Source organism: Giraffa tippelskirchi, chromosome 5 (genome assembly GCF_054371585.1).
Source record: "Giraffa tippelskirchi isolate mGirTip1 chromosome 5, T2T-mGirTip1v1.2.pri, whole genome shotgun sequence".
Classification (NCBI taxonomy): Eukaryota; Metazoa; Chordata; class Mammalia; order Artiodactyla; family Giraffidae; genus Giraffa; species Giraffa tippelskirchi.
The window spans coordinates 52,629,524-52,654,416 of NC_137279.1; the positions used below are offsets into that span (position 1 = coordinate 52,629,524).

General features: G+C 38.8%; 1 protein-coding gene across 6 annotated transcripts in view; it reads right to left on the reverse strand.

Annotated features, from left to right (window-relative positions):
* The window catches only part of MIA3 (MIA SH3 domain ER export factor 3), a 54,184-nt gene that overhangs the window by 15,251 nt on the left and 14,040 nt on the right, over nt 1-24,893 (reverse strand). For 4 of the 6 annotated variants that reach the window (XM_081489874.1, XM_081489872.1, XM_081489871.1 and 1 more), the window contains exons 5-11: nt 24,638-24,799; nt 22,112-22,257; nt 3,743-3,874; nt 1,360-1,381; nt 553-641; nt 222-299; nt 31-141 (exon numbers count right to left, since the gene is read on the reverse strand). In XM_081489874.1, coding sequence (XP_081346000.1) covers nt 31-141; nt 222-299; nt 553-641; nt 1,360-1,381; nt 3,743-3,874; nt 22,112-22,257; nt 24,638-24,799 — 740 coding nt within the window. Of the gene's footprint in view, nt 1-30; nt 142-221; nt 300-552; nt 642-1,359; nt 1,382-3,742; nt 3,875-4,794; nt 5,059-22,111; nt 22,258-24,637; nt 24,800-24,893 lie in introns of those variants that run through there. The other 2 variants (XM_081489876.1, XM_081489875.1) reach the window with 1 other exon arrangement.

Consider the following 24,893-nt stretch of genomic DNA (forward strand, 5'->3'; position numbering starts at 1 on the left):
TTATAGCAACCTTAACAGCAAAACTCTTACCAAGTCCAGATTCTTGGCATTCTCTTCTCTCTCAGACTCTAACATAGCACGTAAACTTTTAGCTGTGTCTCCCAGAATTTCATTAGTTTCTTCAAGATTCTTGATTTTATCCTAAAAAATTTGGATTAAAAACCATTCATTATTTTTCTTTTGTTTTTAGAATGTAATCTCAAAAAGAAGAGATTTTTTACCTTAAATTTAATTGCTTCATCAGAGAGAATCATGTTTTGTTTCTTGGTTTCTTGAACATGTTTCTTTGATTCCTTGATCTATATAAAATAAAGCATTCAAACTTCAGAAACATAAATTATAGTGTTATCAAAACTTATCTCCAAATAGGAGATCCCTGAGAGAAGAAACCAGTAAGACATGTATGATGACTGCTTCATATTTGAAGAGTCTGTAGGAGATAATGAAACTTAAAAATATGACTTAAAAACACTGTAATAACTGAACTATAAGACAGGAGGAAATAACTCAAGACAGAACCACAGTGGGGGAGAGGAAATGAAAGAATAATACCTTCTGCTCATAACTTGACAATTTTTGCACAAGTTCTGCGTTTTCTTTCATGATCTTCTTCAACTTCTCAGAAATTTGCTGTTCAGTGACTAAAAAGAGTGGGAAATCCATAAAATTATCATGATCACTAAAAACTGAATTACTCAATGTATTAGCAGCAAAGACATGTTATCTGGCACTTTGAGGAAAATGAACTTAGCATAACTACTATGCTTTTAAAAAGAAATCTGTGTTTAATAGCAATAAGGGTATAAACATATTATTAAAATTTAAGAAAAATATAATAACCCTTATTTCAATGAGATTCCACTTCAAATTTATTTCAAAGATAAGAAATATAGTAAAATGTTTTAGCTCAGTATCTTTCCCCTTCATGAACATCTTTCTTCTCAGAAAATGTGATCACTTCAAATATCTTTCATTTGAAAATAGAAACAGAAAATGCAAGCATACTGACTTATACCTCTATTTCTCAAATTATCTACTTAAATATTTACTGTATTGAATAAATCATTAGCACAGGAACATGTTCACAGGTAATAAATTGTATTACATCAACATCCAAAGTCAGTCTGCTCAAACTGAATCTTCTCCCTATACTCACGATTTGTTCCACCTCATCTCCTTTCAGCTACTAGCATCACCATCTACTCTGTCATCTAAGCATACAACCCGGGATTAGTAAAATGTTCAGGAATTAATCGGAGATCAGATGTCACCATTTCTACTTTTAGCTTACATAAAACTCAGATCAAATATCAATACTGAGGGTATAGCACAAATAACAAAATAAGCCTGAATATTTACCTTGATATACTCTACTCTTTACCTAAAAGAGGAAGAAATAAGCTTGATGTCAAGACATATTACTAACAGAATTATTATAGTTCTTAACACAACAGTCAAATCATAACCAAATGAAAATTTAACAATGGTTTGATTAAGCATAAGGATCCACAGGATTAAAAAATAGGAAAAGGCTAAAAAAAAACATTTCAAATGTAATTGGTAGTGATACTTCATAATAGTTCCTGATGGATAAATGCACTTAAGTAAATACCTTATTTTTGCAATGAAAGATATATTCATGTATCCTTTAAATGAGCACCAATCTTAGTAAATGAGCACTTAAGTGCCATAATGGAAAGGGATTATTAGATAGTTGAAAACTGCTAAGAGAGCAGATCTTAAAAGTTCCCATCCCAAGGGGGGAAAACATCTTGTAAGTATCTATGTATCGGTGATGGACTGTCAACCAGACTTTTGGCAATCATTTTGCAATATATACAAATATCAAATCATTATTTTACACACTTGAAACTAGTATAATATTACTTGTCACTTATACCTTAATTTAAAAAAAGTGAAAAGGAGTAACATTTTCCTGTTAAATACACTAATGCTTCATTTACCCAAAACCATTTATTTGACAGCCCCAAATAGCCAGAAGGAGATCTAGAAACAAAGATAACTGAAAAAGACTCTGAGGAAACAAATTAAAGGCATAATCAGGGAACTAAGATATGCTTCTTCCACCAGAAAACATCTTAGAAATCCTAATCAAAGTTGGCTACTGGGTGAATTTAGAAATCTAATAAATTAGACCATCTGATTTTCCCAACTTCCTAAAAATGGAGGTCATAAATCTAAAAGGGAAAAGACTACTGAGGGAAAAGTCGGACAAGACTTAGCAACTAAACAACAACAAAAGGAAAATACACAAGCAACAAGAGAAATAACAGCCAGTATCTTCTAAATTATCCCCTAGTGTCAGCACTGAATTACAGAATAAAATCCAAGCAGTACTCAATTTTTTAAAAAGTGTTATTGAATGTCTCTGTAACCTATTCCCTTTGTCAAATGTCATAAATGGTGATGAGATGCTAGATCAGTTCACAAATCATCCACGATATTTCAGTATTATTATAGTATCTAACACCATTTTTAATGATGCTCTCCAAAAGAAACTACATTCAGTTTCAACACAGAAATTAATGACAATTTCTCTAATGTCACAGCCTTGCTAATGAGAAAGTAAGCTTCCTTTATCCTCCTCTCACCCAAATCAACAGGTAGGAAAAAGCAGGAAGAAGCAAGAAGCAGGCAATGAGAGTACGGAACAAGATCCCAAATGTTGAGACTGTGGGGTGGCAGTTAGCACATAAAGCCTACATAACCTTGTGTCAGAGGTTTTGAGATGGGAGAATCAAGACTGGAAAATAGAAAATGTTTTCGCTGTCTGTTCTATCTTTTTTCCTTGTAGCTGAGGAAAAGCCCCATGAGATTTAAGGGGTCTTCACAACAATCCAGGCAAAAGACCTTTGTTTTTAAATCATTTTACAATCACTTGTGCAAGGAGAGAAAGCTTATTAACAATGATATGTCTGAGAGAATTAGGAAATCAGAAGACTCAATTTTAGAAAGATATGCATGCATCAAATGCTTCTGGCCACTTTAACTGCTAAGCTTCAACTGAAACCTTTTCACCTGCAAAGCTCATTTATACAGAATAACTTTCCCCCAATTACATTAGAAGACCATGAAACAGAATCGTTAAGTATGTATCTGTACGAGAATACATACATCTATAAGCATAAAAGACAAATTACGCACAGAAAAGGGCTCTAAGGAATAAAAATTTTAACGGTGTCTTTGGACATTACGTAATCTGTATTTCCAAATAAAAAGATGTCTTCTGAACACAACAGCATATGCTCAAATTAGAAAATATGTGAAACATATATAGAAGGAAAAAGACTAAAATACATAAATTTTAAGAGCTGCCTAATATCTCATTATATGGATGTACCATAATTTAACAACCTGCCCCCACAACAGATCATTTAGGTTGTCGAGTTTTCACTCTAATTAATATGGTTCCATTTTTAACACTCCGTATATCTTTTAATTTATGACTCGTTATTTCTTTAGGATAGATTACTTGTATACTATACAAAAGGACATGAACATTTTTAAGGCTTCTGATTTATAAACTAAAGTTTCCCCACTGAGATTAACACATGTCATCTTGTTCACCTAAGTCTTTACCAACAAAGATTACACTGAATTATTTTATAATGTTAGTTTGGATTATAAGCATTCGAGTTCAAGTTAGTAATTAAAAGAAAAGCAAAAGGGCCAGTGATATTCCTGTTTAAATGAGTCTAAAGGTGTAAATTAATTTACTCACAGCAAGGACAGTTCTCCAGAAGAAAATGGCAAATGAAACAATTCCTAAGGAGGCAGTGATAAGCACAGGCTTCCATGGCAGTCCATAAAAATCAGGCCCAGGCTGGACATCATCAGGCAATGTAGCAAGGAGCTGGAAGAGAAACATTAGAAATAGTGGGAAACCTGAAAGAAATTTTCAATAAAGCATCACAGAGAATCATCCACAGAAATCTAATTCAGTCTCCATTAGACAGCGATCCCCTGAACGTTCTTCAGTATTTCCACTGCTTAAATAAAAAGAAGACACTGGCAGCTTCCTCTTTCCTGTTTGGCTTGAAGTCTTTTTGAACATTATAAATCTCAATTTCTTTATGCGGAGCATATATTTCCATTTTGCAACAGTCTCCAAAACACCATTTTATGCAACACACGGCTAGAATCCCTCTAGATCACGCTTTTTCTTAGTTGATTTGTATGATTTGAGAAGCCACATTAAAAAAAAAACTGAAACATTACTATAGAAGCTTTTAATAAAACCAGAGTGATAATGAACACCACAAACAATTAGCTTTTCCTCTGAGATGTGAAGTCTTAACTGTTTTCCACTTACATAAAGACAAACAATGAGAAACTTCAGACAGTTCCCGATAACTGGTCTAGACAGACCTCTCTGAATTTTAACTGGTTCGTAGAAACTCTGTTTCATTACAAACAGGGAATTACACTCCTCTCCACTTCTACACTGTTTTCTGTTGTACTGACCCCACACCCCAGCGGTGTCATGGGTCAAGTGAAAAGAACCCGCAGGGCCGTGATGCTCGCTTCTTTTGACCGTGACTGTACACTCGAAAGCAACACACTGCCTGCCACATCATAAGTACTCAATTTAAAAAAATGAAAACGCCACAAAACCTTCTCAAATACACTTCCACTATCTCCTTAAACAGCACCGGAACGTCCTGCCCGCCTCCGGCCCGACACACACACGATTTCTCCTCCGCCCGGTCAGGGCACCCACTCCGCTCAGAACTCGCCCACCCGCCTGCCAGAGCTGGGGGTGAAGGCCGTCACCTCCAGAAGCCTGGCTATCAGGGCTGCGTAGAGCACCGACAGGGGACCCAGAAGCTCCGGGTCCCCCGGGGAAGAGGTGACAGAAGGCACAGTGGCAGGTACTGAGTCCATCGTGACGGGACAGCGGAGCGCAGCCGACGCTTCCCTGTGGGACGGCACCAGAACCCCTCTCTATCACCGCTTCCTCCTTCGGAAAAGACCCGTCTCAGGGGGGGGAAACTCAGACTGAACTTCGCCTTCCTCGGCCGCTGGCACTTTTGCCCCGCGCCTCCTGGAAAACACGTCATAACACACGGCCCCTGGCGGAAGTACCGATGCCTACTGGGGCCGGGTCCGCGAGGGGCGGGGCCACAGCGGAAGAAACCAACGGTCGAGCGGGGCAGGGGGAGAAAAGCAAAGACACCGAGTAACAGGAGGGGGAGACGGAACAGCTCAGCAACTGGGAGAGAAAGCGCAATGCCCTGGGCCGGAGAGTTTCGAGGACAATCAGTGGAGGCTGGGGGAAAGGAGAAAGGTGGCCAACTCTCGCCTGCCCAGAGCTGGACCCTTTTATCTCCAGGTGCTGAGACGCCGGCTGTTCCCGGTCCCTCTGATGGACCACCTTCTGCCTCGGCTGCGACGCAGGGCCAGGTTCCTTACCGGCCGTCTGCGGTCTCCGGCTTACTTTTTCCCTTCAGGCTTCTTCATGTTCCTACAGCTCCCACGTTCTCGCTGATGCCCCTCTAAGAAGTATAATTCTAGGGAATCTTGTCATTTCTACACTTATGTCAGTGGGGTCAGTTCTGAGTCCCACATTTTACGGTTTTAGGGTTTGTGGAAAAGGACAAGGAACAGTCTGGAAATCGCGTTCTAAGGGTTGAAGATAATAAAAATATTTAACCCTGGTGGGTGGAGGAGCTGATGATTTTAGATGTTTAAAGGTATGTATGCTTATGAGTTGAATATAAAGTCAATTCAGAAGAACAATTAAGCAGGGAAAGCTAGAAATAGAAGACGGGGGAGTAGTGGGCTAAGGCATGCTCCATAATTTAAAAAGTATGGTACTGGCCCAAGAATACATACAGACAGACCATGGTACAGGATAGAAAAATCTAGAAATAGACCCAACTACATTGGCAATTTAGGGTACAGTAAGAGTCAGCTGTGAGAAAAAGACTTTTTAACAAGTGGCGTTGACATAACTAGATAACCAAATGGAAAATAATAAAAACGGGATTTTTTTTCCTCACTGTCCACAAGGATAAATTCCAACTAGGTCAGAAACCTGAATGTAAAATTGAGGACATGTAAGTACTAGAAAAAATATGCATGAATTTCTTGATTATTCAGTTCAGTCACTCAGTCCTATCTGACTCTTTGCAACCCCATGAACTGCAGCTTGCCAGCCCTCCCTGTCCATCACCAACTCCCAGAGCTTACTCAAACTCATGTCTATTGAATCGGTGATGCCATCCAATCATCTCATCCTCTACCGTCCCCTTCTCCTCCCGCCTTCAATCTTTCCCAGTATCAGGGTCTTTTCAAATGAGTCAGTTCTTCGCACAGGTGGTTTGACCAAAGGACAGTCCAAAGGACTCTCAAGAGTCTTTTCCAACTCCACAGTTCAAAAGCATCAATTCTTCCCCGCTCAGCTTTCTTTATATTCCAATTCTCACATCCATCCATAACTACTGGAAAAACCATAGCCTTGACTAGACGGACTTTTGTTGGCAAAGTAATGTCTCTGCTTTTTAATATGCTGTCTAGGTTGGTCATAACTTTTCTTCCAAGAAGCAGTTCAGTTCAGTTCAGTTGCTTAGTCATGTCCGACTCTTTGCGACCCCATGAACCCCAGCATGCCAGGCCTCCCTGTCCATCACCAACTCCAGAATTTACCCAAACTCATGTCCATTGAGTCAGTGATGCCATCTAACCATTTCATCCTCTGTTGTCCCCTTCTCCTCCTTCCTTCAATCTTTCCCAGCATCACGGTCTTTTCAAATGAGTCAGCTCTTTGCATCAGGTGGCCAAAATATTGCAGTTTCCTCTTCAACATCACTCCTTCCAATGAACACCCAGGACTGATTTCCTTTAGGATAGACTGGTTAGATCTCCTCGCAGTCCAAGGGACTCTCAAGAGTCTTCTCCAACACCACAGTTCAAAAGCATCAATTCTTCGGTGCTCAGCTTTCTTTATAGTCCAACTCTCACATCCATACATGACTACTGGAAAAACCATAGCCTTGACTAGATGGACCTTTGTTGGCAAAGTAATGTCTCTGCTTTTAAATATGCTGTCTAGGTTGGTCGTCACTTTCCTTCCAAGGAGTAAGCGTCTTTTAATTTCATGGCTGCAATCACCATCTGCAGTGATTCTGGAGCCCCAAGAAATAACATCTGTTACTGTTTCCCCATCTATTTGCCATGAAGCGATGGGACTGGATCCCATGATCTTAGTTTTCTGAATGTTGAGCTTTAAGCCAACTTTTTCACTCTCCTCTTTCACTTTCATCAAGAGGCTCCTTAGTTCTTCTTCACTTTCTGCCATAAGGGTGGTGTCATCTGCATATCTAAGGTTATTGATATTTCTCCTGGCAATCTTGATTCCAGCTTGTGCTTCATCCAGCCCAGCGTTTCTCATGATGTACTCTGCATAGAAGTTAAATAAGCAGGGTGACAATATACAGCCCTGACGTACTCCTTTTCCTATTTGGAACCAGTCTGCTGTTCCATGTCCAGTTCTAACTGTTGCTTCCTGACCTGCATACAGGTTTTTCAAGTGGCAGGTCAGGTGGTCTGGTATTCCCATCTCTTTCAGAATTTTCCACAGTTTATTGTGATCCACACAGTCAAAGGCTTTGGCATAGTCAATAAAGCAGAAATAGATGTTTTTCTGGAACTCTCTTGCTTTTCTGATGATCCAGCAAATGTTGGCAATTTGATCTCTGGTTCCTCTGCCTTTTGTAAAAACAGCTTGAACATCTGGAATTTCACAGTTCACATACTGGTGAAGCCTGGCTTGGAGAATTTTGAGCATTACTCTACTAGCACGTGAGATGAGTGCAATTGTGCGGTAGTTTGAGTATTCTTTGGCATTGCCTTTCTTTGGGACTGGAATGAAAACTGACCTTTTCCAGTCCTGTGGCCATGGCTGAGTTTTCCAAATTTGCTGGCATACTGAGTGCAGCACTTTCAAAGCATCATTTTTTAGGATTTGAAATAGCTCAGCTGGAATTCCATCACCTCCATTAGCTTTGTTCGTAGTGATGCTTCCTAAGGCCCACTTGACTTCGCATTCCAGGATGTCTGGCTCTAGGTGAGTGATCACACCTTCATGATTATCTGGGTCATGAAGATCTTTTCTGTATAGTTCTTCTGTGTATTCTTGCCACCTCTTCTTAATATCTTCTGCTTCTCTAGCTCCATACCATTTCTCTCCTTTATTGTGCCCATCTTTGCATGAAATGTTCCCTTGGTATCTCTCATTTTCTTGACGAGATCTCTAGTCTTTCCCATTCTATAGTTTTCCTCTATTTCTTCGCATTGGTCACTGAGGAAGGCTTTCTTATCTTTCCTTGCTATTCTTTGGAACTATGCATTCAAAAGGGGTATATCTTTCCTTTTCTCCTTTGCCTTTCGCTTCTCTTTCTTTTCACAGCTATTTGTAAAGCCTTCTCATACAACCATTTTGCCTTTTTGCGTTTCTTTTTCTTGGCGATGGTCTTGATCCCTGCCTCCTGTACAATGTCATGAACCTCCGTCCATAGTTCTTCAGGCACTCTGTCTATCAGATCTAGTCCCTTGAATCTATTTCTCACTTCCACTGTATACTCATAAGGGATTTGATCTAGGTCATACCTGAATGGTCTAGTGGTTTTCCCTACTTTCTTCAATTTAAGTCTGAATTTGGCCATAAGGAGTTCATGACCTGAGCCACACTCAGCTCCTGGTCTTGGTTTTGCTGACTGTATAGAGCTTCTGCATCTTTGGCTGCAAAGAATATAATCAGTCTGATTTCGGTATTGACCATCTGGTGATGTCTATGTGTAGAGTCTTCTCTTGTGTTGTTGGAAGAGGGTGTTTGCTATGACCAGTGAATTCTCTTGGCAAAACTCTATTAGCCTTTGCGCTGCTTCATTCTGTACTCCAAAGCCAAATTTGCCAGTTACTGCAGTATTTCTTGACTTCCTACTTTTGCATTCCTGTCCCGTATAATGAAAAGGACATCTTTTTTGGGTGTTAGTTCTAGAAGGTCTTGTAGGTCTTCATAGAACTGTTCAACTTCGGCTTCTTCAGCATTACTGGTTGGGGCATAGACTTGGATTACTGTGATACTGAATGGCTTGCCTTGGAAACAAACAGAGATCATTCTGTCATTTTTAAGATTGCATCCAAGCACTTCATTTAGACTCTTTTGTTGCCTATGATGGCTACTCTATTTCTTCTAAGGGTTTCTTGCCCACAGTGGTAGTTATAATGGTCATCTGAGTTAAATTCAACCATTCCAGTCCATTTTAGTTTGTTCATTCCTAAAATTTTGATGTTCACTCTTGCCATCTCCTATTTGACCACTTCCAATTTTCCTTGGATCATGGACCTAACATTCCAGGTTCCTGTGCAATATTGCTCTTTACAGCATCGGACTTTACTTCCATCATCAGTCACATCCACAACTGGGTGTTAACTGCTTTGGCTCTGTCTCTTCATTCTTTATGGAGTTATTTCTCCACTGATCTCCGGTAGCATATTGGGCACCTACCGACCTGGGGAGTTCCTCTTTCAGTGTCCTATCTTTTTGCCTTTTCATACTGTTCATACTTGGGGTTCCCAAGGCAAGAATACTAAAGTGGTTTGCCATTCCCTTCTCCAGTGGACGACATTTTGTCAGAACTCTCCACCAATGATCCGTCCATCTTGGGTGGCCCTACAGAGCATGGCTCATAGTTTCATTGAGTTAGACAAGGCTGTGGTACATGTGATCGGATTGGTTAGTTTTCTTGATTACTAGGAGTGAGGAAAACTTTCCTAATTATGTCTCAAGATCCAAAGAAAAAGATTTGTAAACTTGATTACTTAGAAATTAAAAAAAAAAACAACATTGTCCAGCCCTTGGACTAAAATAAGCAAAGTTTGACAGTGAAAACCTGAGGAAAAAAATTTGAAATTTATTACAAAGGGTTAATATTCCTAAAGAATAAAGAACTTTACAAATAGAGAAGTTGGCCAGCAAGCCTACAGAAAAATGAGCAGTAAAAAATGAAGATAGTCCTCAGGAAAGAAGCAGGAAGAGCTCACAGACATAGGGAAACATGCTCTGTCTCACTCATAATAAAAGAAGTACAAATTAAACCTATATTGAGATACCATTTCTCACTTCTATTGGCAAGATCCAAACATCTAACAACATACTCTTTTAGCGAGAGAATGCAGAGGAAATGGGTACTGTCATACATTACTGATCATTATACAAAATGATACAAACCCCTATGAACAAGAATATAGCAACATCTCCCAAAATTACCCGTGTAATAACCTCTGACACAACAATCCCACTTCTAAAGATCTGTCTCAAAGATATTAGAACTAGAATAACAAATGCTAGAAAGATATATGTACAAAGCCTTGTTATAATAACAAAAGATTGGAAATAACCAAACTGTCCAATGACAGAACTATTGAATACATTAAAATATACAGCTGACCACTGAACAACACAGAGGTTAGGGGTACTAACCCTTGGTGCAGTCAAAAATCCCCACATATTTTATAGTTAGTGGGCTCTCCTCAGGCAAGAGGCCTCCTGCCTCAGAGGATTCAACCAACTGTAGATTGTGTAGCACTGTAGTATGCATTTAATGGAAACAAACAAACAAACAAACATGTATAAGTAAGGATCCAAGCAATTCAAACTTGGATTGTTCAAGGGTCAACTGTAGTATGAAACTGGAAAAAAGAAATAATTCTATATACTGCTAGGGTTTGATTTCATATATATATATATATATATATATATATGAGAGAAGAATTTTACAGCTTTTAGGTAAAACTGACATGCAGTAAACTACACTTATTTAAAGCACACAATCTGATAAGTTCTGACAGATGAATACATCTGTGAAAACATCATATTCAAGATAATGAACATACCCTTCACCTCCAAAAGTCTCATCATCCCCCTGGTAATCCCACCTCCTGCCACTTGTCACTTCTCCTTGCCCCCAAGCAGAATTTCTGTCCTAATTGATTAGTCTGCATTTCCTAATGTTTTATATATATGGAATAATTCACTATGTATTCTATTTTCTCTGGCTTCTCTCACTCAATATAACTTGAGATTCATCTGTGTTGCTGCATAGATCAATAAGTCATTACTATTTTACGCTGAGTAGCATTTCATTGTATGGATAAACCACAATTCATTTACTTAACTAACCAGCTGATGGACATTTTTTTCTCTCCACTTTTTGACTTTTGCAAACTGAGCTGCTACAAACCTTGATATAAAAGGCCTTCTATGGATGTATAATTTGTGCTTGGTAGAAGAATGGCTAGATCATTTGACAGGTGTATGCCTACCTTTCTAAGAAACTGACCAACTATTTTCCAAGGTGGTGGTACCATTTTATATTCCCACGTGCAGTGAATGGTATTTCCAGTCCCTCCACATCTTCTCCAACACTTGGTCTTTTTAATTTTGGTCATTATTTAGTCATGATGGTTTAAATTTGCATTTCCCTCATAATTAATGATGTTAAGCTTTTTATTTTTTTAATGTGCTTGTTTGCTATCCACATCTTTTTTGGTGAACTGTTATATTACTGGCCTATGTTTTTTCTTAGTGAATTTTGAGAGTTCTTCACATAATCGGGAGGTAAGTCCTTTATCAGATATATGCTTTGTAATGACTCCCTCCTAGTCTGTGGCTTGATATGGTTAAGTTTAAGCCCAGCATCTTTTTTTTTCTTTCTATTTATCCCATCTATTCTTTGTTCCCTTTTTGCCTCTTATTCTACCTTCTTTTGGATCAAGTCTTTTTAATGATACTAATTTATCATCTTTGTTGATTTATTAGCTGTAATTCCTTGTTTTGTTATTTTAGCGGCTGATTTAGAGTTTATACTACACTATATGTGTGTGTGCTTAGTCGATTGGTCATATCTAACTCTTTGCGACCCCATGGGTTGTAGCCTACCAGGCTCCTCTGTTCATGGGTTTCTGCAGGCAAGATTACTGGAGTGGGTTGCCATCCCCTTCTCCAGGGGATCTTCCCTACCCAGGGATCAAACCTGGATCTCGTGCACTGCAGGTGGATTCTTTATTGTCTGATCCACCAGGGAAGCCCATACTATACTATACATCTATACTATTAATCTTTAAATGGTCAATGATCACAGCCTATGTTCAAGTGATACTGTACTACTTCATGTATGCAATAAGACTTTTACAAGAGTTATCACCTTTTCTCCCTCTCCTGATCAATAGTATAAATACTATTGTTGTCATATATTTTATTCTTTACATATTTTGTAAACCCCATTACACACTGATAATATTTTTCTTTAAACAGCAAATTAACTTTTAAAGATATTTAAATAATAAGATAATGGCTTTATATATTTAGCCATATAACTACCATTTCTGGCATTCGTCACTACTCTGTGTAGGTCTATTATATCCATCTCTTGTCATTTTTCTTATGCCTAAAGGTCTTCCCTTAACATTTCTTATGGTGCAGGTATCCTGGTGAATTTTTTCAGCTCTTGTATGTTGAGGTGGAGGAGGGGGAAGAGTCTTGAAAAATATTTTGCTGTGTATAATGTTGGAGATCAACAGTATTTCTCAAGTATTTTAAAAGATATTATTCTGCTACATTCTCCCATGCCTTGTTTCCAATAAGAAATCTGACATCATTGTTATCTTAGTTCCTAAAATATCTCTTTTCTCTGGCTGATACTGCTCTTTATCACTTACTTTGTGCAATTTGATAATGATATATGTCCATTTGATCCCTGGGACAGGAAGATCCCCTGGAGGAAGAGATGGCAACCCACTCCAGTATTCTTTCCTGGGAAATTCTATGGACAGAGGAGCCTGGTGGGCTATACTCCATGGGGTCACAAAAAGTTGGACGTGATGAGCAACTGAGCACAAGCACATACCTTTGTGTAGTTTTCTTCATGCTTCTTATACTTGGGCTTCATTGAACTTCTTGGCTCTGTAGGTGCAGCTTTCATAAAGTTTAGAAATTTTTCATCCTTTATTTCCTCAAATAATTTTCTGAACACCTCTCTATCCTTTCCTCCAGGGATTCCAGTTAAATGTATTAGATTGCTTGAAAAGTGTCCCCACAGCTCACTGATAATCTGTTTTCTTTTTTTCCCCTGTATGTTTCCTTTTAGATGTCTTCTATTGCTATATCTTCAAGTTCACTAATCTTTTCATCAACAATGTCTAGTCTAGCATTAATCCCACATAGTATATTTTCACCAGAGGGATTTCATCTCTAGAAGTCTGAGTTGGATCTTTTCTAAAAAATATTTTTCACGTCTCAACATTAACTTTTTTAATATCTGAAATATGGCAGTAATAACTGTTTAATACCATCATCTAACATCTCTGACAGTTCTTTGGCTTTGGCTGATTTTTCTCATTATCACAGGTCATCTTTTCTTGCCTCTGCATGCTTGACAATCTTTGACAGGATGCCATACTTTGTGAATAAATGTGATGCTCAATTTTTTACATCAGTTTGACTAATCCTAGGGTACCCAGATTAAATGTTATTTGGGGGTATGTCTTCGGACACGGACACGACGGAAGCGACTTAGCAGTAGCAGTCTTTGTCTGTTTCCAGATGAGATTAGCATTTGAATTGATACAATAAGTAAGGTAGATTGGCCTCCTCACTGTGAGTGGGGATCATTCAATCCGTCGAGGCCCTGAAGAGAACAAAGTGCAGAAGGAAAAATTTGTCCCTTCCTTCTTGATTGCTCAAGCTGGAACATCAGTCCTCTGCTCCTGGTACTCCTGGTTCTCAGGCCCTCAGACCTAGGGGAGAATCAGTTCCCCTGGTTCTCAGGTCTTTTGACTTGGACTCATTACAACCCAACTTTACAGGGTCTCCAGCCTGCAGATTGCAGACTTTGGGACTTCTCAGCCTCCCTTCGTAACTCAATTCCTTAAAATAAATCTCATCTTGTATGTATATCCTACTGGTTCTGCTTCTCTAGAGAACCCTGACTAATACACCAGATATTCTTAAGCTTTGTTCTGGATTGCAGGTAAATTGCTGGGGAACAGTTTGGTTCTATTGGGTCTTGCTTTTAAGATTTGTTAAGGAGGAAATGAACAGCATTTAGGCTGAGGCAAGACCCTTCTGAGACTCTACCCAATTCCCTTAGAATTACGAGGTACTATTCCTGGCCCTGTGTCAGCAATTGTCTCTTCTACTCACTAGATCAAGGTCACTCTCTGACCTTAAGTAGTTTGCCACACTCATGTGTGATCAGTACTCTGGCAAATACTCAGGGGCCTTTCGAAAATCCCCAGGGCTCGCTCTCTGTGTAGCTCTCCTCTTGGGCTTCCATCCCAGCTGCTTTGCTTTTCCTGGACTTTCAGCTCCATTTCCTCAGTTCAGGGATCCTCCTCTGTGTGGCACAGCCTGGGAACTCTCTCAATGCAGTGAGATGTGACAACTGTAAACCTCATGGCATTTGTTCTCTAGCTTTCAGAAACTACTGTTCTTTGTTGCCTGATGACTTGAAAACTGTTGTCTCATGTATTTTGTCTCAGTTTTTTTCTTTCTAGCTGTTTTAGTTAGGAGAGTAAAGCTGGTATCTATAAATCTACCTTGGCTAGATGCAGAAAAGTGAAAGTTGCTCAGTCGTGTCCGACTCTTTGCGAACCCCATGGACTGTAGCTCACGGGGCTCCTCTGTCTGTGGGATTCTCCAGGCAAGAATACTGGAGTGGGTGGCCATTTCCTTCTCTAGGGGAATCTTTCTGATCCAGGGATTGAACCTGCATCTCTTATGTCTCTTGCATTGGCAGGCAAGCTCTTTACCACTAGCACCACATGGAAAGCCCAGATGCAGAAATCATTTGCTTAATGGCAGGGTGGATAATGAAATTAATTTTTAAATTACCTATAGAGGAACATATCAACAGGTTGGATGAAAATAGGAGACAGAAGTTAGACTTTTCTGAACAGATTTTGTTTTACAAATTGACTTTGGCTCTTGTAAATTTGTTAGATAATTATAAAATTTAAAACTCTTTTTAAAAAATCCCTAAAAATTGAAAGCAAAAACGAAACAACTAACCTAACTATGTCAACTTAATGACAGGACAACATAAAAGGATTATTTTCAAGCATACTCCAGTGGGATACAGGTTAAAGACAAAAAGAGCTGCAAAATATCCTTGCAATGTTTTCAGCAACACATTGTGGGTGGTAGTGTTGATATGGTATTTTTAATACTGTTATGTGAATATTGTAAAATAAGGTAAATAAATAACTATGTTGATGTCATTAAAAATTGGGATTTCCAACATCAGAGAAAGAAAATACAATGTCAGATAGACGTGGTTAAGTAAAATTCCATTAGCATATGGAACTCTGATTGGGAATATTCAAATGGCATCGTAATGAACAGTCACATAAAAAAATCCTCCCTTATATCCTAGCTTTGTCCTCTGAAAAGGCCTAGAAATGATGGCCAACTCTAAAGCAGTAAGTGATCTTAGTATCCAGAATGTTGCCTCTGAATACCATTTCCCAGTAAAAGGGAAAAAGACTTTTTAGAGAAATAGCTCCTTCAAGATCTGAGCAGGAAATGTACAAAATCAGCTTGGAACATCTTGTTACACTAGAAAGCAAGGAAGGTATCAATGACCACGAAATAATATCAAAAGAGCCCAGGAGCCAAGCTGAAGAGGCTCCCAGTAGCCGGAAACGGGAGAGATTGAGGATTGATAAGAATAACAACCACTGTGGATTATAACAAACCAAATACTTTAAAATTCATGCATCATAATGACTCTTAGAAAAGAGTCAGAAGAAACACACACATAAACCTTTGGGGCACCTTTGGATAATGCTGGTAAGACAACTCATTATTTTGAAAACTATTTAAACAGAAAGAATCAAATATTAATACTGCCTTAACTATACAAACCAAATCTCAGTATAAAGAACAGTTGCTTATTAAGTTTCTCTTTGTAGAAATGTCCCAGCCTTTAAATGATGTGGGAACACTATAAGTAGACAGTTACCATTCTATAGCTTATAATACAGATATTCTAATCAATGTCACCAATTGCTAGTAACATCAAGAAAAAGAGGGACATCTAGACAACAGATGCCTCCTGATGGAAGTATACAAACATCTTTTATTAAGTATTCCTGCCACACAAAAGGAGAAGGCAATGGCAACCCACTCCAGTACTCTTGCCTGGAAAATCCCATGGATGGAGGAGCCTGGTGGGCTGCAGTCCATGGGGTCACAAAGAGCTGGACACAACTGAACGACTTCACTTTCACTTTTCACTTTCATGCATTGGAGAAGGAAATGGCAACCCACTCCAGTGTTCTTGCCTGCAGAATTCCAGGGGTGGGGGGGGCCTGGTGGCCTGCCATCTATGGGGTCGCACAGAGTCGGACATGACTGAAGCGACTTAGCAGCAGCAGCCAAACAAAAATGAAACTGAATCTGGACTCCCAATATGACTAAGCAATTACCAAGAAATATAAACAACAGGGGAAAATGTTCAATTGTACTAGAGGAACGCAGTTAGCAAAACCCACACTATGGTACTTCCTAGCAGCCAAACAAACCTGTCTCTTCAATGAATACACTGAACAAACAAACAAAATACAACAAACAAAAAGAAGACATGTATAGACTGAGTTAACTGATCTGATACTCGGCTTCCCACTGAAAATAACTAGAAAACTGGACAAAATTTATGGAAAAAAAAAAAGTTTTTCAGGTAGAGAACAAGAGGCAGCACACAATTGTGACTCCTGAGGAAAGGCTAACAAATTAGTTGAGCCCTGTGATCACCCAGCTGTTTACCTGGAGGCACTTTCTAGACTGCAATACAGGGAAGGTAAGCAGAATATACCAATCTTGCCAAGGAGGCAGAGATCAGAGTTCAGGGAGGCTAAGGTGGCTGACACAGGCACGGACAGTTACCGGAAAGATGAGAACTACAAAGAAAAAGAGTTCTAGGAATCTGTAAGGATGTCTCCTTCAGTCGTGGGCTAAATTCAAAGCAGCACCTGTATAAGCAAGATTCCTTGAGGATCAGCAAAGAACAACTACAGGCAAAAAGAACAACTTACAAGGAGGCTGGAAGCTGAACAATTTCCAGTTAATGCAGGGCTGGGAGACATCAGTACTCCAGCTAGTCAGCATCAATTGACCTTAATGAATGCTCGGGGCATTTAGTAGATTCCAGAAGAATAACATCATTGTAGTAGGGAAACACTAGCCCTGGAGTAAATACTACTACACACACTATATCTTGCAACAAATCGTAAAAATAAGACTAGAAAGGATCAAGCTGGTCTTCAAGTCTAGAAAAACAAACTTCAATCCTTTTTTAAAGGAAGCCACCAAAATCCAGGCACCCAACATTCACATTCCCAGTGCCTAGTATCCAAAAAGAAACAAAAACAATCAAACCAAACCAAACCAAACCAAAACACAAAACCTCTAGACATGAAAAAAAGCAGAAAAATGTATCCCATATAAGAGATAAGTCAACCTACAAAAATCGACCAAGAAATTGCAAGAGATGACAGAATGTTAGCTTTAAGGGGCTTTAAAAGAATCATTTAAAAATATATTTAAGAATTTTTTTTCATGACCATACTGAGGAGAGAAATTCAAGATATAAAATGAAACTAAGTGGAACTTTTAGAGCTAAAAAATAAAATAACCAAAATGAAAATTTCACTTGATGGGCTTAAGAGCAGATAAGATACCACAAAAGAAAAGATCAATAAATTTAAGGTAGCAACACAAAGTACTTAAATTGAAGACATAAAAAGACTAAATAACAACAACAAAAAAGAACAGCACCTCAGTGACCTGTGGAACTACATAAAATGAGTAACATAAATACAGTCAGAGTCCCAGAAAGAGAGGCAAGAGAAGGGTGAGCACAAAGATTTTTGAAAAAAATGTGAAAACACAGAACTGCATACAAAAAGGGTGAATTTTACTAGATGTAAATTATGCTTTAGTTAATCTGACTTTTTAAAAAGGTATTTATTCATAGATGACATGGTCATCTACACAGAGAATCCTATGAAATCTACACCCCCCCTTAGAAATAATAGATAATTTAGTAAGATAATAAGTATATTTAATAAGATACAAGGTCAGTACACAAAAGTCAACTGTATTTCTAGATATCAGCAAAAAATTGGGAACAAAATGTAAAAAAAAAATACCATTTAGAACATCAAGAACCATGAAATAGGTGGCATACATAAACAAAACATGCATGAAACTTGCACACTGAAAAGTACAAAACCCTGCTGAGAGAAATTATAAAGATCTAAATGAATGCAGAGATGAACTTAGTTCATCTTAATTAGAAGCCTTAATATTTGTTGATACCAGTTCTTCCCAAATTCATCTATGGATTCAGTATAAGAACAATCAAACGCTCAGCACGTTTTTTTTGTGGAAAGTGGTAAGTTGATTCTAAACTTTATATGGAAATGCAAAGGAAATGCAGTGACCAAAACAATTCCACAAAGGAACTACCTGATTGCAAAACCTACTATAAAGCTATAGTAATCAAAACAGTGTGGTACTGTCTTAGGATAGGATCAATAGAACAGAGTAGAGTCCAGAAAGAGACATATATATGTGGTCAACTGATCTCAACTCAAGGTGCCAATGTAATTTAAAGGGGAAAAAAATGGTATGAGAGCAAATAGATATCCATTTGGGAGGAATAATGAAACCTGATCTCTACCTCACAACATTCACAAAAATTTACTCAAAATGGAACAGTCTTAATCATGAGAGGGTGTAACAATAAAACTTCTAGAAGAAAATATGGAAATATTCACATCATTGGCACTGCCTATGATTCCTTAGGCAGGAGACAAAAAGCACTTACCATAAAAGTAAACATTAATAAAATGGTGCTCATCAAAGTTAAAAATTTGCTCTTCAAATGACAATGCTAAGAAATTGAAAGGCCAAGCCAGAGTCGGGAAGAAATTATTTGCAATATGTATCTGACAAAGGAGTTGTATCTAAATTATAAGAATATAAAGAACTCTTAGACTTTAATATTTAGAAAAAAAACAAATGCCAGTCTAAAGAAGGACAAAAGATTTAAAGAGCTATTTCATACATAAGCCCATGAAAAAGTATGGCAACATGAAAAAGTGCTCAACATCATTAAGCATCAAGAAATATAATTAAAACCTCAAAGGCATGCCCACTAGAATGGCTACACTTTAAGGCTGATAACACCAGATGTTAGCAAATATGTGACCAAATGGAAGTTTTAGAAATTGTTAGTGGAAATATAAAATGGTACAGTAACTTTTGAGAGCAGCTGGGCAGTTTCCAAGATAGAATAAAGTTACCATGAGGCTGGGCAGTTTCACACCTAACTATAAATCCATTTATAACTATAATCCTACAACAGGAAAAGCTAACGTATAGTGAGAAAAAGTTTTGTCAACTGTTGCCTAGAACAGGCGGTTTGGGTAAGATACACCGCGAAGGTATGCAAGGGAACTTTTTCAAACAAAAGAAATGTCCCATATTTGGTTATGGTTGTTTTTACATGAGTGTTTACATTTGTTAAAATTCATTCCTAGAATGGGTACACTTTGTTATATGTAATTTATATCTGATTAAAAGGTTGATTTAAGACATGTATGAACCCCTTATAACTTTTGGACCTAAAGATCCTGAACTGAGTAAGAACAATTTTAAAAGGAAGGGATGGGATTCTGAAATGTGTCAAAAAATGAGTGATATTAAGGAATTACTGTTAAGCTGAATGATGGGCCCATAATTTCATTTTACTATTCTCTCTTTACTATTACCATTTTGAAATTTTCCATGCTAAAAACACTAAAGAAAAAAAAAATCAAGCATAAGTTCAAATATTTAAATGATTACTATGTAAAAAAGGAATTAGATTCTAAGAGAAAAAATCATATGGAGAAAAATTTGGAGTCAATATAAGAATAAACTAGCCAACAGAGCAATGTGTAGTCTTATAAGATAGATGGCTCACACTAGGAATTGTTGATGCCCAGACCCCATAACTACTAGTCAGGGCTGGAGTAGAGGAAATTAGCGCAGTTTTTGAAAAGCTGAATTAGTTGCTCTCTCAGATCTCCTCTAGCCTGGAGATTCCATCAACTGCTGATCTATGCATCTGACTTCTGGTGCAGTTTTCCCAAACAAGTCAGCACCCCATTATTTCCCAGCTCTACAGATAGTTATCTATACCACTTATCTGATACTTTACAACAGCTATTTCATGATTCCCATTTTTCCAATTTCCATATATATTTGATATATCCTTTTTTAAGCCTTTCATAAATCAGAATCATGCTTTGTACCTCTTAGACTCTTCTATTCCTAGCATAATACTCTGTACATATTGGGCCATCCAAATACTTTCTTGACGATACCTGTCAAGTCACTGTTACTTTGTAATATGCACCCTTTCCTCTTGCCATTCATGTCTGTGTCTTCTCCCACTATCCTTCAAGCAGAAACAATATCCTCTACCACATGTGTCCTCCAACCCAGGCCTAGAACAGGGCTCTGTGCATACCCACCAATAAAATGAACGAAGAACTCCTCCCACATCTGGAGGCTGTTAAGTTTTAGAAGTGATGATGATTCATTCATGCTAATAACCAAATTCTAATTCTGAGATCGCCTTCATCACTGAAAATTTCCTCCAGAACTCTAACTGCACAGGGCATACACATTCACTGGGGTGGCTGCCACTACCACAAACATGGAGAAAACTGAAAAACGGTTTGGTTTTCCTCCAACTTTCCCATCCTGGTGGCCTTTCTCCTGAATTCCCCGCAGTATCCAATGTTTTTATACTGCCCTCTCCGATTATCCAAATGAGAAGCAGGCAAGGGATGAGATCTTATAAAATGCCAGGCACTAAACTATATACTTGATATTATCGATTCATTTAATTCTTACAACTGGGGTAGGTATTATCTGCATTTTAAAGATGAAAAAGCTGAGGTTCAAACTTAAGTAATCTGCCCAAGTTTCTAAATGATAAACCTGGGATGTGAAACCAGATTATCCTCACTCAAAGCCCATGCGTATAACAGAACAAAAAAAAATAACCCCTTTTCCTTAAAAAGTCTTGAAATAACAGAACCTGGAGGATAGATATTTTTGATGCAGAGTATACTTTATAGCTCCAAGGGCAACTTGGCCTCTGAATTCTGAAAGCCTGCTCATTCCCGTCATTTACCAACAAGAATGTCCAATTCCAGAAAATACCACATGGGGGCGCTAAGCCCTAAAAAGCTTAGATAACATTCAATGGACAGACTAAATGTCTCATATGGATCAGAATTCCTTAGACAGATAAATTTGAATAAATAATTCTGCCATAAGTGACTCTTTCTAAGAACAAATACGACCATACTTATTTCCTGCTTAAAACCTTCAAAGGATCTTTAACATAACCTACCATGACATACAACCTCCTGTACCTGTGCCCATCTCCCTCCATATGACCACGCACACCCCTCAAACTCTATACTTGGACAATGCCAAGTAACTTTTTCTTCAAGTCCCCTTTCTCCAAACATACTACTTCTGTGTGACTGTGCACTCCACCCAACCACCTCCCCAGTCCCATTCAACAACAAATTACACATCAAACTCACACGGATCCTACAACTCTGCTCAGATGTCTCAGCTAACTTCTGACCTCCTCTGCCCAACCTCCGACCTCAGTGAATCACCTCATACTATCACACCATCAGGTAAATACGTCTCTTCTTTCCCATGTCATATTGTGTTTCAAGTGAATTTCATTCTCTCCCTGTTAGACTGAAATATCCCTGAGGGAAGAACAGGTGTGCAGACGCCCGGCACTGGCCTCCAACATTATCTCCAAGTGCTGAACTGAACTAAGAACCCACTACCATCACACACCTGTGGCTTATTTCAGAAGCTGCCTTCAAAGGTGTAGGAGTAATTTTCATAAAGACATTTTAAATTCTTCACCTCATGCTTGAAATCAACTTGAAAACCGTAATAATTAACATTCTATTTGAAGAAATTACGTGTCAAACTTACCGTCTTAGTTAAATGAAACACAAGTGAGTATATGAAAACAACTGCATTTTCCAGAGGCGTGACACTTGCTGGTTCTTCAGTATTTGTTGCCAGCTGCTTTTGGACATCAACAGCATCGACAGGAGTGCCTTCTGGTGTAATTATCCCTAAAGTTGAAGGAGAAAGCAAATATTTTATTTAAGCTTCAGAATAAGTTTTGTTTCTCCTCATTTTAAATATTTATCACGTGCCCATTGAATATTAGTCTCTCTGCCTGGGTATGTGCTTCTCCTAAAGATAATTGTACATTTAAAAAAATGTCAGAACTCCCATTAGAGCCATCACATCCTCAATTTTAAAATGAACACCATCTCCGACCCAATCTACCTGCCATCAATCCCTCCATCACATCCCCGGCAATGCAACTGCTGTCTGAATAATACAGACTCAAGGGGATTGAGGAACACAGAATTTTATGCTTTTCCTATAGACACACTATCACATTTAACAAACATTTATTTAGTGCTGGTGATGCACTGTATTAGAAACTTCACGCAAACAATGAGAAAGAGAAGAGTGTCAGTTTGCAAACTGGCACCCATGCTCAGCACAGCATCTGGCACTTGGTAGGCACTGAATGCATGAATGACAGCTACACACAAGGGAGTCGGGCAAACACCAAGAGACGAAAGGGAACTGCTTACAGGCAGGGGCCTGGTGTAGCTCTGTGAAGAGGGTGAGTTCTACCTCTACCTGGAAGGATCTCTACATGAGATGGTGGTAGGGAAGGAATTTCAGGAGTTTTGAGGGTCTGGGGTGTTTCTTATAAATAGCTAGGAGTCCAAGAAGTAACTAATGAGAAGCAGGATTAGTTGCCACGCAGATGTCTTCCAACCCTAAGATTCCACTGCTACTGACCTATGGATCTGACCACTGGTGAAGTTTTCCCACTCAGGTCAGCACCTCATCTGAGATGCATGAAGGGAGATATGGGAAGATCATCTTCTAAATAAGGGCATGGCAACCCACTCCAGTATTCTTGCCTGGAGAATCCCATAGACAGAGGAGCCTGGCGGGCTACAGTCCATGGGGTCGCAAAGAGTCGGACACGACTGAGCAACTAACACTTTCACTTTCACAGTTCAGTCTCTAAAGGAAGCTGGGTCACTTTGTGGTGCAACTTAAAGGATGAGGCAAGACATCTGGTTTTAATTCTGCAAGCAAAAGCTTTCCTAACCCTGAAAGTTTTCGAACAAGAGGGTATCAAGTTTATTAGTATGTGACTTGTTCTCAACAAGGAGAACATTTTTGAGTTACAAGAGTTTACAGTTTACAATACAGAGTATTGTATATGAACACAATATCCTCTGGAACACAAGAGACCTCTGATATGCCATTTCCTCTCAAATTAGCTGAATTCCTCTTGCTGCTGTGACCTCTCCTATATTTTGAAGGGCTGAGGTGGTCAGGGAGGCAGCCCAGTGCCGCTAGGCCTGTGGTATCATAGGGTAAGACTCTACCTATGGTTAGAGATCACAACCTCTAAAAACACAAAATGATAATGATGTTGTATTACAATACTGGAGAGACAAAATAACACAATCAGCTGTTCTTCTGATTTATCAGTAAAATAAATGAGCTATACAAAAATTAGAATGCTGTTGATACTATTACTGGGGTTGCATTTTTAAAAACCTTATTTTGGGTGGGAGGTGGGAGGGAGGGGACATATGTGTACCTATGGCTGATTCATATTGATGTATGGCAGAAACCAACACAACAGTGTAAAGTAATTATCCTCTAATTAAAAATAAATGAATTAAAAAAAACCTTTATTTTGAAAACAACTTTCTCAATCCAAATGAAATTTGTCACTCTCCCACTGGATGTTTACTGTGCTCTGTGATTAAGTAGTGATACTATTCCCAGGGTTCTGTCTACATTGTTACATCCTGCAAAGTTCTGCAATATTTCCTCTAATCTTATAGTATAAGGATATCTAGATGTAAATATCCCCTTCATTGTTTTTAAAGAAGTTTTACCATGACTAGGTAGCATATCAACCAAAGACCTGAGCTACAGTGTACTCTATTGGGAGTGGGGTGGAGGAGGGAACAGAGGGAAACAGAATTTGAGACAGAGTGATAGTTCTCAAACTTGAACTTCTAACAGTTCAGAATTCCCTGGAGGGATTGTTAAACAACATCGCTGGTCTCCACCCCCAGAGATTCCCCCGCTGTTGGTCTGGCTGAAAACTGCTGTTTTTGAGCCTAAGACTTTTAAAGAATAGTATTTCCGATTTCCATTACTTGCCTAAGCTAATGGCCACCAAGCACTGGTTGGTAAATTAGTTACAGTCTCTGACCTGCTTGCTATTACTCATCTCCATCTGTCTTGACTCCTGCTTTTCCCAGGATTTCGTACTTTTTAAATGCATTTATGCCTGTGTTATGGTCCCCTCCATTTCCTACTTTTATCAACAAATCTCCTAGGAGGTCTTCTCTAGGACAGGCTTCTACTTTGTAAAGAAAAATTAGCAAGTGTTACCTGGGTCTCCATCTTCCTCAGTTTTCGGCTTCTGGGCGACTCCTGAGGTACCCATGTCCCTGGTCATGGGTAGATCAAAATGGCCGGGCTCTTTGGGAATCTGCATCCAAGGACCTTCCATGTCTTCCTGTGGGAAGTTCTCCTCCAGGGGTGGCTGCGTGTCTACAGGACAGAAGAACACACGGGGCTGGCAAAGCTCAATGACAAGTCCCCCCCCGGCACGCCCCCAGCACACAACTCCGTGGCCCCTCACCCT